The sequence below is a fragment of the Salmo trutta genome, chromosome 27 (genome assembly GCF_901001165.1).
Source record: "Salmo trutta chromosome 27, fSalTru1.1, whole genome shotgun sequence".
Classification (NCBI taxonomy): domain Eukaryota; kingdom Metazoa; phylum Chordata; class Actinopteri; order Salmoniformes; family Salmonidae; genus Salmo; species Salmo trutta.
In genome coordinates this window covers 43,125,456-43,141,762 of record NC_042983.1, presented here as the reverse complement: position 1 = coordinate 43,141,762, position 16,307 = coordinate 43,125,456, and the positions used below count along the sequence as shown (strand labels likewise).

General features: G+C 46.4%; 1 protein-coding gene across 1 annotated transcript in view; it reads right to left on the bottom strand.

The window, feature by feature from the left end:
* Window positions 1-16,307, bottom strand: part of LOC115165045 (chondroitin sulfate proteoglycan 4) — a 76,819-nt gene that overhangs the window by 9,083 nt on the left and 51,429 nt on the right. Inside the window, exon 11 of the mRNA XM_029718072.1 lies at window positions 13,981-14,112. Coding sequence (XP_029573932.1) covers window positions 13,981-14,112 — 132 coding nt within the window. The remainder of the gene's footprint in view (window positions 1-13,980; window positions 14,113-16,307) is intronic.

The window sequence follows — 16,307 nt, the reverse complement described above, 5'->3', positions numbered from 1 at the left end:
ATACCAGGCGGTGTCAGAGGAAGGCCCTAAAAATTGTCAGACTCCAGCCACCCTAGTCATAGACTGTTCTCTCTGCTACCGCACGGCAAGCGGTACCAGAACGCCAAGTCTAGGTCCAAGAAGCTTCTAAACAGCTTCTACCCCCCAAGCCATAAGACTCCTGAACACCTAATCAAATGGCTCCCAGACTATTTGCATTGCTCCCCCCTCTTTTACACCGCTGCTACTTTGTTGTTATCATCTATGCATAGTCACTTTAATAAGTCTACCTACATGTACATATTACCTCATGGCTTGGTTTTTTGCTCTGACATGCACTGTGGGACCTTATATAGGCAGCTGTGTGACTTTCCAAATCATATCCAATCAATTAAATTTACCACAGGTGGACTCCAATCAAGTTGTAGAAACATCAAGGATAATCGATGGAAACAGGATGCACCTGAGCTCAATTTCGAGTCTCATAGCAAAGGGTCTGATTAATTATGTAAATAAGGTATCTGTTTTACATTTCTTTTTATAAATTTGCAAAAATTCTGAAAACCTGTTTTCACTTTGTAATTATGGGGTATTGTGTGTAATCCGTTTTAGAATAAGGCTGTAACAAAACAAAATGTGGAAAAAGTCAAGGGGTCTGAATACTTTCCGAAGGCACTGTATGTCACAACAACTTGGTGTTTGAAAATACTACACATTTTATGTGGCTCTTCTGAAGGGAAGCCATAGTTATGGTCATTGTTATATAGGCTAAGTGTTTTCCAAATGTGTAGGTACACTTTTATTATGGGTGATCCTCGTCATAATCTCACCACTTCCAACAAAAAACAAGGACCAGTCTGACCACGCAGTTTAGAAGGTGTGGTGGTATTGAGTGTCCTCATTTAAGTTATCCTCCGAAGGCTGTTGACTCCAGACTGTGCTTAACATATTGCTGTGCAGTGTGAAATGCTATGTGAAAACAGAGGGAAAACTGTTTTGATCTTTAAAAAAAACAAAAAAAAACAGTGTGGTAAAGACATCACACCCACAAACACATTTTGGAACCTTGTGATATAAACAAGTCATATAACCCAAACAACCTTCTACTGAGAGAAGTCTGACGATGGTGGAGATGATGAAACAGAGGAGGGTGATGAGCAAACAGAGTGATGTTCATTCCTCCCTTCCCTTTCTCCCACGCATCCTCCTCTCTCCTCCTTCCTCCTTCCTCTCCAGGGACTCTTGTTTATAGTATGTTTATAGTGTGTGGGTGGCCTCTTTCGATACAAGCAGTACACCGCCACAAGGAGAAATACACGACCACATCTAGATCAACACTATTGTCTGCTTTAGTTAATAAAAAAACAGAGACGACAGGCTATTTCTGACCATGGTTTCTATACAGGAACTAAATGTAGACCACCTACAAGGATGGGACCTTGGAAAAGCACATAATGGCTGTTCTGCTTTAGTGCGTCATGAGGAGTTTCAATCACTGCACCTAGTTATACACACACTTTTGAAAATCAAAACTCCAATATGAATAAAATACGGAGCAAAGAGAAGTCGGCGGCAGAAAGAGGAGTCGGCGGCAGAGAGGGGAGTCGGCGGCGGAGAGGGGAGTCGGCGGCGGAGCACGGAGTTGGCGGCAGAGAGGGGAGTCGGCGGCAGAGAAGGGAGTCGGCGGCAGAGAGGGGAGTCGGCGGCAGAGAGGGGAGTCGGCGGAGGAGCGTGGAGTCGGCGGCAGAGAGGGGAGTCGGCGGAGGAGCGCGGAGTCGGCGGCAGAGAAGGGAGTCGACGGCAGAGAGGGGAGTCGGCGGCAGAGAGGAGAGTCGGCGGCAGAGAGGGGAGTCGGCGGCAGAGAGAGGAGTCGGCGGCAGAGAGGGGAGTCGGCGGGAGAGAGGGGAGTCGGCGGCAGAGAGGGGAGTCGGCGGCAGAGAGGGGAGTCGGCGGCAGAGGGGAGTCGGCGGAGGAGCGCGGAGTCGGCGGCAGAGAGGGGAGTCGGCGGCGGAGCGCGGAGTCGGCGGCAGAGAGGGGAGTCGGCGGCAGAGCGCGGAGTCGGCGGCAGAAGGCGGAGTCGACGGCAGAGAGCGGAGTCGGTGGCAGAGAGAGGAGTCGGCGGCAGAGAGGGGAGTCGGCGGCAGAGAGGGGAGTCGGCGGCAGAGAGGGGAGTCGGCGGAGGAGCGCGGAGTCGGCGGCAGAGAGGGGAGTCGGCGGCGGAGCGCGGAGTCGGCGGCAGAGAGGGGAGTCGGCGGCAGAGCGCGGAGTCGGCGGCAGAAGGCGGAGTCGACGGCAGAGAGCGGAGTCGGTGGCAGAGAGAGGAGTCGGCGGCAGAGAGGGGAGTCGGCGGCAGAAGGCGGAGTCGACGGCAGAGAGCGGAGTCGGTGGCAGAGAGCGGAGTCGGCGGCAGAGCGGCGGCAGAGAGGGGAGTCGGCGGCAGAGCGCGGAGTCGACGGCAGAGAGCGGAGTCGGTGGCAGAGAGAGGAGTCGGCGGCAGAGAGGGGAGTCGGTGGCAGAAGGCGGAGTCGACGGCAGAGAGCGGAGTCGGTGGCAGAGAGCGGAGTCGGCGGCAGAGCGCGGAGTTGGCGGCAGAAGGCGGAGTCGACGGCAGAGAGCGGAGTCGACGGCAGAGAGAGGAGTCGGCGGCAGAGCGGGGAGTCGGCGGCAGAGAGAGGAGTCGGCGGCAGAGAGAGGAGTCGGCGGCAGAGCGGTGGGTCGGCGGCAGAGGGCGGAGTCGGCGGCCGAGGGCGGAGTCGACGGCAGAGAGCGGAGTCGGCGGCAGAGAGAGGAGTCGGCGGCAGAGCGGGGAGTCGGCGGCAGAGAGGGGAGTCGGCGGAGGAGCGCAGAGTCGGCGGCAGAGCGGGGAGTCGGCGGAGGAGCGCGGAGTCGGCGGCAGAGAGGGGAGTCGGCGGCAGAGAGGGGAGTCGGCGGCAGAGAGGGAAGTTGGCGGCAGAGAGCAGAGTTGGCGGCAGAGAGCGGAGTCGGCGGCAGAGAGGGGAGTCGGCGGAGGAGCGCGGAGTCGGCGGCAGAGAGGACAGTCGGCGGCAGAGAGGGGAGTCGGCGGCAGAGAGGGGAGTCGGCGGCAGAGAGCGGAGTCGGCGGCAGAGAGCAGAGTCGGCGGCAGAGAGGGGAGTCGGCGGCAGAGAGGGGAGTCGGCGGAGGAGCGCGGAGTCGGCGGCAGGGAGGGGAGTCGGCGGCAGAGAGGGGAGTCGGCGGCAGACCGCGGAGTCGGCGGCAGAGAGGGGAGTCGGCGGAGGAGCGCGGAGTCGGCGGCAGGGAGGGGAGTCGGCGGCAGAGAGGGGAGTCGGCGGAAGAGCGCGGAGTCGGTGGCAAAGCGGGGTCAGCAGCAGAGTAGTCAACTTGTGTGTTGATGGAAAGCTTTACAGTATATCATAAAGCTAGAAAAACGAGAAGTTTCATAGAGATTGAGAAACGTTATCAGCTGTGTAAACAGCAGTAGAGGAGGCACAAACAGACACGGCCCCTTAAAGATGCTACATCCATTTCTGGACGTAGTGAAATAAACTCATTTATTATTTTACAATGTCTCTTATAAATGCCGCCTGGGCTTAGTTCAAGTGTCCTACCCCACCACAACCCAAAATACTGAGCTTGTTTTACTCCAATGTTTGTAAACATTGGAAATGTAAGCAAACACTCTATAGCCTCAAATAGACATTAAGTCCCCTATTTTGGGGGATTTTAAAGCATTTCTGGACCGGTTCCCAGAAGCGCTCTGTAAATGTCGTAGGGTCTAGTGTCTTATAATGCAAGAAAGCCCCATCTCGCTGCCCTCCCAGCAGGGCTGACTTTAAGTTTCAGACCCTACATTTGCATAGGAAGTGACGTGCCACATTTTCTGTCCTATCCAGACAAAGGAACGATTTCCTGTGTCTGTCAAACTCACAGCTGCGCTTACAAAATTGGAGAATCTAGCAGATGCAACAATACTCGTTTTTCGAGCACTCATTATCAAAAAACGACAAAATAATTGAATAGAATTGAACTAAGACCACTTTCTCTTGGTCACAGACGGACAAAATCACTTTGTGCTTAAAGTTGAAGCAGGGCCGGCGGCAGAACAAATCAGTTGGACGGGCATTTGATTTCCTTGTGGGGGGAGGGGCACATTTTTTTCATGGGACCACCTGTGTGCACACGCTTGACTTGGCAGAGTAATATTGTTTTTAAATTCATGAAGAGTCCAAATGACTGCTTTAGCATTTAACTGTAAAAAATGTATTACCTTTTTAATGTGGCATGAACACAACCAGTCATGATGTTTTTCATCTAATTGTCAAACAAAAAGTAGGTTACCTTTTGCATGTTCATCCAAAATAATTCCAGCATCCGAACAGTACACTGTGTACCCGCCAACTTCAAATCGCAAGTGGTAGAAACTGCTATCTCCAATGCAGAAAGCATTCGAGCGTGCTAAACAGCGCCCCTCTGTCTTACTGTAGGTAGCCCATGTATCTGATGCTGTCTGGACAAAAAGTGTATTACATGCAATACTATTTTTGTCCAGACAGTATCAGATACATGGGCTACACATACAGATACAGAGGGGCGCTGTTTCTTCACTCGTTCTGATGATTTATCTGAGATTTGAGGCGTCTTTCTATTGGCACCATCTCTGTGAAATAAATTAACAATATTTAAATACTTAATTTGGACGGGCAAGGAGGTACGGCAGGGCGGGCTAAGCCCCTTAAGTCCTGTCGATAATGCCGGCCCTGAAATTAAGTTGTAACGAGTCTGCATGGTGAATGCCGTCTCTGCGCCGCTCACTGGACGTTTGCGAGAAAACTCGGTCAGCAGTTATATGAAATAGTGCCAATATTGTACTGTCCCTATGTAACAGTATTGCTTCCATTCCTCTCCTCACCCCAAACGGGGCTCAAACCAGGGACCCTCTGCACACATAAACAACTGCCTCCCACGAAGCATCGTTACCTATCGTTCCACAAAAAAAAAAAGATTTTCCCCTCACCCATCTACACACAACACTAGTATGTAATGTCACGATTCCAAAGCTATGCGATGCTACAGATAGCAAGTTAATTATCTCACATCTCGGGAAAAGATTTGTAATGTTGTACTTCATGTTGATGAAATTCGTGCTAATGTTGCGTCTTTCAGCTAGCGCCCAATAGACTCCTACTCACTCCTTGAAAGAGAGCGCTCCTTGTTCCAGAATCGCCCAGAATGCACCACGTGGCCCATTGACGCAGCATGGGCAGCGTTTCCCATCTCCTCAAAAGTATCTCTGCCGTTGCGAATGTTAAGACTCCAGTCTGTGAGGCACATCGATCTGCAGGCTGAACATGGTGAGATTGTAGACTCCTCAATTGATGGCTGTAAAATCGCCTATACAAACTCCACTAACTATCTACGTTACATGCTGATATTGTCTTTGGTATTATTGTGTGTAGATACCTTTGCTAGCTAGCTAGCCAGCCCATAGAGAGAGCATTGCATTGTGGATTTTGTAGTCAACTTGAGCTGCAACAGATTTCCACAATGATTTTCCATGTTGCTACCAACCTTATTTTTTGCGAACAAAATGTTTCATTTTGGCATTATAATATTTTTCTCACATAGAGATAAAGGAATGAGTGGTTTTAGGTATATTTTTTGTTTAAACTCTGTAACTGTTTTAAAGTCACCATTGGCCTCATGGTGAAAATCGCTGAGCGGTTTCCTTCCTCTCCGGCTCATTGCGCTCTAGCGACTCCTTGCGGCGGGCCAGGTGCCTTTCAGGCTGACTTCAGTCATCAGTTGAACAGTGTTTCCTCCAACACAACACGGGTTAAGCGAGCAGGTGTTTTAGAATCGCGGCTTGGCGGGTCATGTTTCGAAGGACGCATGACAAGACTTTCACCTCTCCCGAGCCCGTTGAGGAGTTGCAGCGATGAGACAAGATCGTAATCACGAAATTGGGAAGGAAAAGGGGGGTTAAAATGTTATTTTGATATCTTTGATGGTCAGTCCTTGCATCAATAGCTCTGTCTATGAATTTAAGAGCGGTTACATTTCCACAGGCCCATCATCCTAAACGGCAGGGTGACAGCTTCGTTATTTGTTATTGTTATTGCTTCAACTGCGGATTGCCCTTTAGGAACCCACTCATCCATCCAGTGCCTGGAAACCCCCAGCCCACTGTGCCAGCTGGTCATTAACAACACATCAATCAGAACCTGGGTTCAACTACTATTTGAAATGTTTCAAATACTTTTTGCGTTTTCTGTAGCCTGACTGAAATGCCAGACGGGCGGAGTTTGCCGTTTTGGGACTATTCTATTGGTTCAATTGCAGGAGGCAAACTCAATCAACCACAGCTAAAGTACATGATACGATTTCAAATAGTATTTGAACCCATGTCTACCATCATCCATCCCCACCTAACTCACAAACCAGACTCCACAGCCTGAGCCAAGCCATTCCGGCTAAGGTGTGTAGTGTGTTGTGTGTGTGTGCCAGCTAGCAAACAAAGTACAGGGCTGGGTCGGTCAGTCTCTATATAGCTGGGTCGGTCAGTCTCTATATAGCTGGGTCGGTCAGTCTCTATATAGCTGGGTCGGTCAGTCTCTATTTAGCTGGGTCGGTCAGTCTCTATTTAGCTGGGTCGGTCAGTCTCTATTTAGCTGGGTCGGTCAGTCTCTATTTAGCTGGGTCCGTCAGTCTCTATTTAGCTGGGTCCGTTAGTCTCTATTTAGCTGGGTCCGTCAGTCTCTATTTAGCTGGGTCCGTCAGTCTCTATATAGCTGGGTCAGTCAGTCTCTATTTAGCTGGGTCCGTCAGTCTCTATTTAGCTGGGTCCGTCAGTCTCTATTTAGCTGGGTCCGTCAGTCTCTATTTAGCTGGGTCCGTCAGTCTCTATTTAGCTGGGTCCGTCAGTCTCTATTTAGCTGGGTCCGTCAGTCTCTATTTAGCTGGGTCCGTCAGTCTCTATTTAGCTGGTCCGTCAGTCTATTTAGCTGGGTCCGTCAGTCTCTATTTAGCTGGGTTGGTCAGTCTCTATTTAACTGGGTCGGTCAGTCTCTATTTAGCTGGGTCGGTCAGTCTCTATTTAGCTGGGTCGGTCAGTCTCTATTTAGCTGGGTCGGTCAGTCTCTATTTAGCTGGGTCCGTCAGTCTCTATTTAGCTGGGTCCGTTAGTCTCTATTTAGCTGGGTCCGTCAGTCTCTATTTAGCTGGGTCCGTCAGTCTCTATATAGCTGGGTCAGTCAGTCTCTATTTAGCTGGGTCCGTCAGTCTCTATTAGCTGGGTCCGTCAGTCTCTATTAGCTGGGTCCGTCAGTCTCTATTTAGCTGGGTCCGTCAGTCTCTATTTAGCTGGGTCCGTCAGTCTCTATTTAGCTGGGTCCTTCAGTCTCTATTTAGCTGGGTCCGTCAGTCTCTATTTAGCTGGGTCCGTCAGTCTCTATTTAGCTGGGTCCGTCAGTCTCTATTTAGCTGGGTCCGTCAGTCTCTATTTAGCTGGGTCCGTCAGTCTCTATTTAGCTGGGTCGGTCAGTCTCTATTTAACTGGGTCGGTCAGTCTCTATTTAGCTGGGTTGGTCAGTCTCTATTTAGCTGGGTCGGTCAGTCTCTATTTAGCTGGGTCGGTCAGTGTCTATTTAACTGGGTCCGTCAGTCTCTATTTAGCTGGGTCGGTCAGTCTCTATTTAGCTGGGTCGGTCAGTCTCTATTTAGCTGGGTCGGTCAGTCTTTATTTAACTGGGTCGGTCAGTCTCTATTTAGCTGGGTCGGTCAGTCTATTTAGCTGGGTCGGTCAGTCTATTTAGCTGGGTCGGTCAGTCTCTATTTAGCTGGGTCGGTCAGTCTCTATTTAACTGGGTCGGTCAGTGTCTATTTAGCTGGGTCGTCAGTCTCTATTTAACTGGGTCGGTCAGTCTGTGTATTAAAAGTAGAGTATGAATCATCTGTTCCTAAATAAAGCAGTGATGAAATGATGACTCCATCCCAGCTGAAGTCATGATGCGTCTAGTCTGGGACCTTTTGGTGGTTTAACAACGACTCACTGCAAAGTGGTCTAACCGAGCTAGTCCCCTGAATTATTCAATGAAATGGATTTTTGACTATAAGATTAGTTTGAACAGATAAGTAGGTTATGGACCGTAGGACAGTAGAAGACCATGCTAGTGTTGGGTGGAGGCTCTCAATGTTTAGTCTCTTGTGACATACGGAACATTAGATTTGGTTCTGGGTGTAGAAGTTACTCAATGTTGGCCCTAGGCTTAAGAGAAGGGAGGTGTCCTCTTGACAGTATAAACCAGGAGGTCACTTCTCGGATTCCACTGTGAAAAGCCTGATCTCATCTCTGTGTCAGTCCTCAGAGCTTTTATTTGTACTTTTATTGAATATACGTGTTCCCGGTCCCACAGCAGCAGACACCAGGTCAATTTGTGTATATACACTGACTGTACAAAACATTAAGAACACCTGCTCTTTCCATGACAGACTGACCAGGTGAATCCAGGTGAAAGATATGATCCCTTATTGATGTCACCTGTTAAATCCACTTCAATCAGAGTAGATGAAGGGGAGGAGACGGGTTAAAGAAGGATTTTTAAGCCTTGAGACAACTGAGACATGGATTGTTAAGATGGAGGACGTAACCATGGCGCCGGAGAAGAAGGCTGACATTTTACGCATTCCTATCCAATTGTGTTTTTTTGTTTGTTTCTTTGAGTTGTTTTTAACTTTTTTTTGTTGCTTATTTTGTACATAATGTTGCTGCTACCGTCTCTTATGACCGAAAATTACTTCTGGACATCAGGACTGTGATTAATCAACCCCGGGACTGGCAGAATCCTTTTTTTCCTTTAACGAGTCTGACGAGCCCGACGCGAATGATATACTGCTTTCTCGGGAACAGGCCCCAGATCCCCGTGATTTGCGTGAAGAGGAGGTGGAGAAAAAGGGGCCGGCGGGCTGCCTTCTGATAATTCGTAGGTGATCGATTAAACCCCCACTTCCTTCCATTCTGCTAGCAAACGTGCTAATCTTTGGAGAATTAAAATTGATGACCTACGCGGAAGATTAAACTACCAACAGGACATTCAAAACTGTAATATCTTATGCTTCACGGAGTCGTGGCTGAACGACGACACTATCAACGTACAGCTGGCTGGTTATACGATATACCGGCAGGATAGAACAGCGGCGTCTGGTAAGACAAGGGGCGGCGGACTATGTATTTTTGTAAATAACTGCTGATATCTAAGGAACTGTTCCAGAAGACTGTGTGATCACGCTCTCCGCAGCCGATGTAAGACCTTTAAACAGGTCAACATTCACAAGGCCGCAGGGCCAGACGGATTACCAGGACGTGTACTGAGAGTATGCGCTGACTAACAGGCAAGTGTCTTCCCTGACATTTTCAACCTCTCCCTGCCGGAGTCTGTAATACTAACATATTTTAAGTAGACCACAATAGTGCCTGTGCCCAAGAACACTAAGGTAACCTGCCTAAATGACTACCAACCCGTAGCACTCACATCTGTAGCCATGAAGTGCTTTGAAAGGTTGGTCATGGCTCATATCAACACCATCATCCCGGAAACCCTAGACCCACTCCAATTTGCATACCGCCCCAACAGATCCACAGATGATGTAATCTCTATTGCCACTCCACACTGCCCTTTCCCACCTGGACAAAAGGAACACCTACGTGAGAATGCTATTCATTGACTACAGCTCAGCGTTCAACACCATAGTTTCCTCAAAGCTCATCAATAAGCTAAGGACCCTGGGACTAAACACCTCCCTCCGCAACTGGATCCTGGATCCTGACTGAACGGCCAGGCACGACTCCAACACCATCATTAAGTATTCCGATGACACAACAGTGGTAGGCCTGATCACCGACAACGATGAGACAGCCTATAGGGAGGAGGTCAGAGACCTGGCCGTGTGGTGCCAGAATAACAACCTCTCCCTCAACGTGATCAAGACAAAGGAGATGAATATGGACTACAGGAGAAGGAGGACCGAGAGCTTCAAGTTCCTTGGTGTCCACATCACCAACAAACGAACATGGTCCAAACACACCAAGACAGTCGTGAAGCGGGGCACGACAAAACCTATTCCCCCTCAGGAGACTGAAAAGATTTAGCATGGGTCCTCAGATCCTCAAAAGGTTATACAGCTGCACCATCGAAAGCATCCTGACTGGTTTCATCACTGCCTGGTACGGTCAATATTACTGTCAAAATAAGGAACTAAAACATTGACATTCAATATTAAAGGGGAAATAAAAAGAAGAAGAAAAAAGATTGATACAAAGAATACTACTTCCTGTTGTACGGTTGACTTCAACCGAACAACATTTGAAATAATGAGAGAGATTTTAAAAAACACACAGAGACAGAGACCTAAATATTGACTGACTTTCATCAAACTGTCCACTCAAGAATAAGCTTCAAACTGTAAACCAGTGCCTGAAACCTGGTTCAGGTTGTCAGTCAACCTACCAGGGTATTTTACAAACAGCACAGGAATTAAATCATCAACATGTATTGATTTTCACTTAAACATTTTTTTTTAAACACAAATGTTCTCTAAAGCACAATACAAAATCCATCACAATATAGTAGCCATATCTAGGAAAACCAAAGTTCCAAAGGCTGGGCCTAATATAGTGTATAAGAGGTCATACAATAAGTTTTGTAGTGATTCATATGTTGATGATGTAAAGAATATTTGCTGGTCTCTGGTGTGTAATGAGAAGCAACCAGACGCTGCACTCGACACATTTATGAAATTGCTTATCCCAGTTACTAATAAACACACGCCCATTACTAAGAAAATGACTGTAAAAACTGTTAAATACCCTTTGGATTGATGAGGAATTAAAAAATGGTATGGTTGAGAGAGGATGAGGCAAAAAGGTATGGCAAATAAGTCTGGCTGCACAGATGATTGACAAACGTACTGTAAATTGATAAATCATGCGACTAAAGTGAATAAAAATAAGAACAAAATGGAGGGAGAGAGAGAGAGAGAGAGACACAGAGAGAGACAGAGACAGAGAGACAGAGAGAGAGAGACAGAGACAGAGAGAGAGAGACAGAGACAGAGAGACAGAGACAGAGAGACAGAGACAGAGAGAGAGAGACAGAGACAAAGAGAGAGAGACAGAGACAGAGAGACAGAGACACAGAGAGAGACAGAGAGAGAGACAGAGACAGAGACAGAGAGACAGAGACACAGAGAGAGACAGAGAGAGAGACAGAGACAGAGAGAGAGTTATAGAACGCAATGACGAAACTGTGGATGTCACGTCCTGATCAGTAAAGGGGTATTTTTGTTATTGTAGTTTGGTCAGGACGTGACAGGGGGTGTTTGTTTAGAGTGTCTCGGGGTTGGTTGATCTATGTGCTTATGTAAAAGGGGGTGTTTGTTTAGAGTGTCTCGGGGTTGGTTGATCTATGTGCTTATGTAAAAGGGGGTGTTTGATTAGAGTGTTCCGGGGTTTTGGTCTATGTTCTATGTTAGTGTATTTCTATGTTCAGTCTAGTCTATCTATTTCTATGTTTAGTTCATTGGATTGACCTTCAATTGGAGGCAGCTGTTCCTCGTTGCCTCTGATTGAAAGTCCTATGTATAGGGGTGTTTTGTAATGGGATTTGTGGGTAGTTGTCTCCTGTTTTGTGTCTGTGCACATGACATGACATGACATGACATGACATGACATGACATGACATGACATGACATGACATGACATGACATGACAGGACTGTTTAGTGTCGTTCGTTGTTTTGTATACGTGATTTGTTTGTTTTTCCTTCTTTTGATTTAATAAAGAAGATGAGTTTACACGTTCCCGCTGCACCTTGGTCTAATCCTTACGACGCCCGATACAGTGGATTTATACGTGGCGGACTTGTACACAGATGCTACCAACCATCTTTGTATTTAGCCATACATGAGACTCTTAAGTGTAAAAATAGCTATATTGGTCAATGGTAGATTTCCTGTTTGAAACCTAACCAGTCACAGACTGTAGCATTTGACCAGAATGAGGAAGTTCAATTTATACACATTCTAAAATATATATGTGACTCATCTATTTAGTCATTCCACCAGTGGCGTTTGTTGCCGTTTAAGATGAGGGTTGGATGATTATTTTATTATGAGCATGGACTTATTTTCTATTACAGCATAATGTATGACTGTCAATCATATTCCACTCACCCAGCTCAACATAACATCGATATATTTAGACTACTACATGATACTAGAATTTTCCCTTGTACCCATCATGAGGTTGCTACAACCTAGCAGCACACAGGTCGAGAGAATTTTTGGTGAAAGATCGTGACACATTCAATATCGCGTTGTACACTCTTGACATGCCTATAGCCTATAGCTGCTTTAGCAACAGCTAATGGGGATCCTAATAAAATACCTAATACCAAATAGGCTGGAGGACGTTCTCTGGAAGTTGTCATAATTACTGTGTAAGTCTATGGACGGGGGTGAAAACCATGAGCCTCCTAGGTTTTGTATTGAAGTCAATGTACCCAGAGGAGGACGGAAGCTAGCTGTCCTCCGGCTACACCAAGGTGCTACCCTACAGAGTGTTGTTGAGGCTACTGTAGACCTTCATTGCAAAACAGTGTGTTTTAATCAATTATTTGGTCAAGTGAATACATTTAGTATAGTTTATCTAAACTTTTTTAATGTTTCACTTTTTTATTAAATTCACTGAGGAAGATCCTCCCTTTTCCTCCTCTGAGGAGCCTCCACTGCCTTTCACATCTCTACCAGTGCATATGGGGGTAGAGGCTAGGAGTCCATTTGTGATTGGCAGTGGTGGAAAAAGTACCCAATTGTCATACTTGAGTAAAAATAAAAGATACCTTAAATAGAAATTGACTCAAGTAAAAGTGAAAGTCACCCAGTAAAATACTACTTGAGTAAAAGTCTAAAAGTATTTGGTTTTAAATATACTGAAGTATCAAAAGTAAACGTAATTGCTAAAATATATTTAAGTATCAAAAGTACAAGTATGAATCATTTCAAATTCCTTAAATTAAGAAAACTAGATGGCACAATTGTCTTGTTTTTTTTTTCTTCATGTATGGATAGCCAGGGGCACACTCCAACACTCAGACATAATTTTCAAATTAATTATTTGTGTTTAGTGAGTCCTCCAGATCAAAGGCAGCAGGGATGAACAGGGATGTGTGTAAATTGGACCATTTCCTGTCCTGCTAAGCATTAAAATTGTAACAAGTACTTTTGGGTGTCAGGGAAAATGTACGGAGTAAAAAGTACATTATTTTCTTTAGGAATGTTGTGAAGTAAAAGTTATCAAAATAAATAAATAGTAAAGTACAGATACCCCCAAAAACTACTTAAGTAGTACTTTAAAGTATTTTTACTTAAGTGCTTTACACCACTGGTGATTGGGCAAATGCAGTAGGCCTATCTAAAGGAGGGGTTACTGTGGGTCACCCGGGTAGTCCATTCCAGCCATTACAATAAACACGTGCTTCTATAGCTGCTCCCACCAGCCTCCAGTGCTTGGAACACCTTGAAGGGACTGTTGTTCTCCAGATTGAGTACCAGAGCTGCGTTCAGAACGTTTTTATATTCTGGAACGTTCAATTGAACGGAAACAGTGCTGTACTGAACGGCCAGTTTAAAAAAAATCGAGTTGGGTTGTGGGTTGGGGAACGCTGTCAGCATGACCACTTCTCTTTAAATACGTCACTCATTGCTTCAAGCCACACCTCGCCACATCCATCAAACGGGAGCAAACGTACCTTAAAAATCTGTTCAAGAACGTTTTTTTGTGGGGGGGAAACGTGTCGTTCAGTACAAACCGTTCCGCAACGTAGTAAAACTTCAAGCGAACTTGAACGCACCTCACGTTGCTAAGGGGAGAAGCTACAGAACCTGTTTTAACGGTTACCAGGGTTACCAGGGAGGAGATATCTAGTTAAGAGGAGGAACTACCTTTTATTAAAGGGAGGAGTTAGTTACCTGGGAACACCTTGAGAGGTCTGTTGATCTCCAGGCTGAGGACCAGGGCGCTGGCTGTGATGCTGAAGATCTGTCGAGGGGCAAAGTTCACTCCGTCGTTCACCTGGAAGTTGAACCCTCCAGACATGGCACCTTTTAGTGGGAACGACACAAATAAAACAAACAGATCCGATTCCCTTTCTGCCCCAAGACGATAAGCTTCAAGGGCTCGTAGTTATCAAGCGTCTCAGAGTAGGAGTAATGGTCTAGGATCAGTTTAGCCTTTCAGATCATAATGAATATGACTATATGGACGGGGGGGGGACCTGATCCTAGATCATAATGAATATGACTATATGGATGGGGGGGGGGGGGGGGACCTGATCATAGATCATAATGAATATGACTATATGGACGGGGGGAGACCTGATCCTAGATCATAATGAATATGACTATATGGACAGGGGGGACCTGATCCTAGATCATAATGGATATGACTATATGGACAGGGGGGGACCTGATCCAAAATCATAATGAATATGACTATATGGACAAGGGGGACCTGATCCTAGATCATAATGAATATGACTATATGGACAGGGGGGACCTGATCCTAGATCATAATGAATATGACTATATGGACAGGGGGGACCTGATCCTAGATCATAATGAATATGACTATATGGACGGGGGGGACCTGATCCTAGATCATAATGAATATGACTATATGGAAAGGGGGGGGACCTGATCCTAGATCATAATGGATATGACTATATGGACGGGGGGACGGGACCTGATCCTATATCATAATGAATATGACTATATGGACGGGGGGGGCCTGATCCTAGATCATAATGAATATGACTATATGGACGGGGGGGGACCTGATCCTATATCATAATGAATATGACTATATGGACGGGGGGGACCTGATCCTAGATCATAATGAATATGACTATATGGACGGGGGGGGGGGACCTGATCCTAGATCATAATGGATATGACTATATGGACGGGGGGGGCCTGATCCTAGATCATAATGAATATGACTATATGGACGGGGGGGGGACCTGATCCTAGATCATAATGAATATGACTATATGGACGGGGGGGGACCTGATCCTAGATCATAATGAATATGACTATATGGACGGGGGGGGACCTGATCCTAGATCATAATGGATATGACTATATGGACGGGGGGGGCCTGATCCTAGATCATAATGAATATGACTATATGGACGGGGGGGACCTGATCCTATATCATAATGAATATGACTATATGGACGGGGGGGACCTGATCCTAGATCATAATGAATATGACTATATGGACGGGGGGGGGACCTGATCCTAGATCATAATGAATATGACTATATGGACGGGGGGGGGACCTGATCCTAGATCATAATGAATATGACTATATGGACAGGGGGGGACCTGATCCTAGATCATAATGAATATGACTATATGGACGGGGGGGGGGACCTGATCCTAGATCATAATGAATATGACTATATGGATAGGGGGGGACCTGATCCTAGATCATAATGAATATGACTATATGGACAGGGGGGGGACCTGATCCTAGATCATAATGAATATGACTATATGGACAGGGGGGGACCTGATCCTAGATCATAATGAATATGACTATATGGACGGGGGGGGGACCTGATCCTAGATCATAATGAATATGACTATATGGACGGGGGGGGGGACCTGATCCTAGATCATAATGAATATGACTATATGGACAGGGGGGACCTGATCCTAGATCATAATGAATTGACTATATGGACAGGGGAGGACCTGATCATAGATCATAATGAATATGACTATATGGACAGGGGAGGACCTGATCCTAGATCATAATGAATATGACTATATGGACAGGGGGGACCTGATCCAACACTCCTATAGAGCTAGAATGTAAAAGGGTTCTTCGCCCTTTTGGGTTCCATGTGGAACCCTTTCCACAGAGTGGAACCATTTACATGTACTACATCCAACTACTACAGTAAATCCCTCTGGTATCTACTACTACAGTATACCCCTCTGGTATCTACTACTACAGTATACCCCTCTGGTATCTACTACTACAGTATACCCCTCTGGTATCTACTACTACAGTAAATCCCTCTGGTATCTACTACTACAGTATACCCCTCTGGTATCTACTACTACAGTATACCCCTCTGGTATCTACTACTACAGTATACCCCTCTGGTATCTACTACTACAGTATACCCCTCTGGTATCTACTACTACAGTATACCCCTCTGGTATCTACTACTACAGTATACCCCTCTGGTATCTACTACTACAGTAAATCCCTCTGGTATCTACTA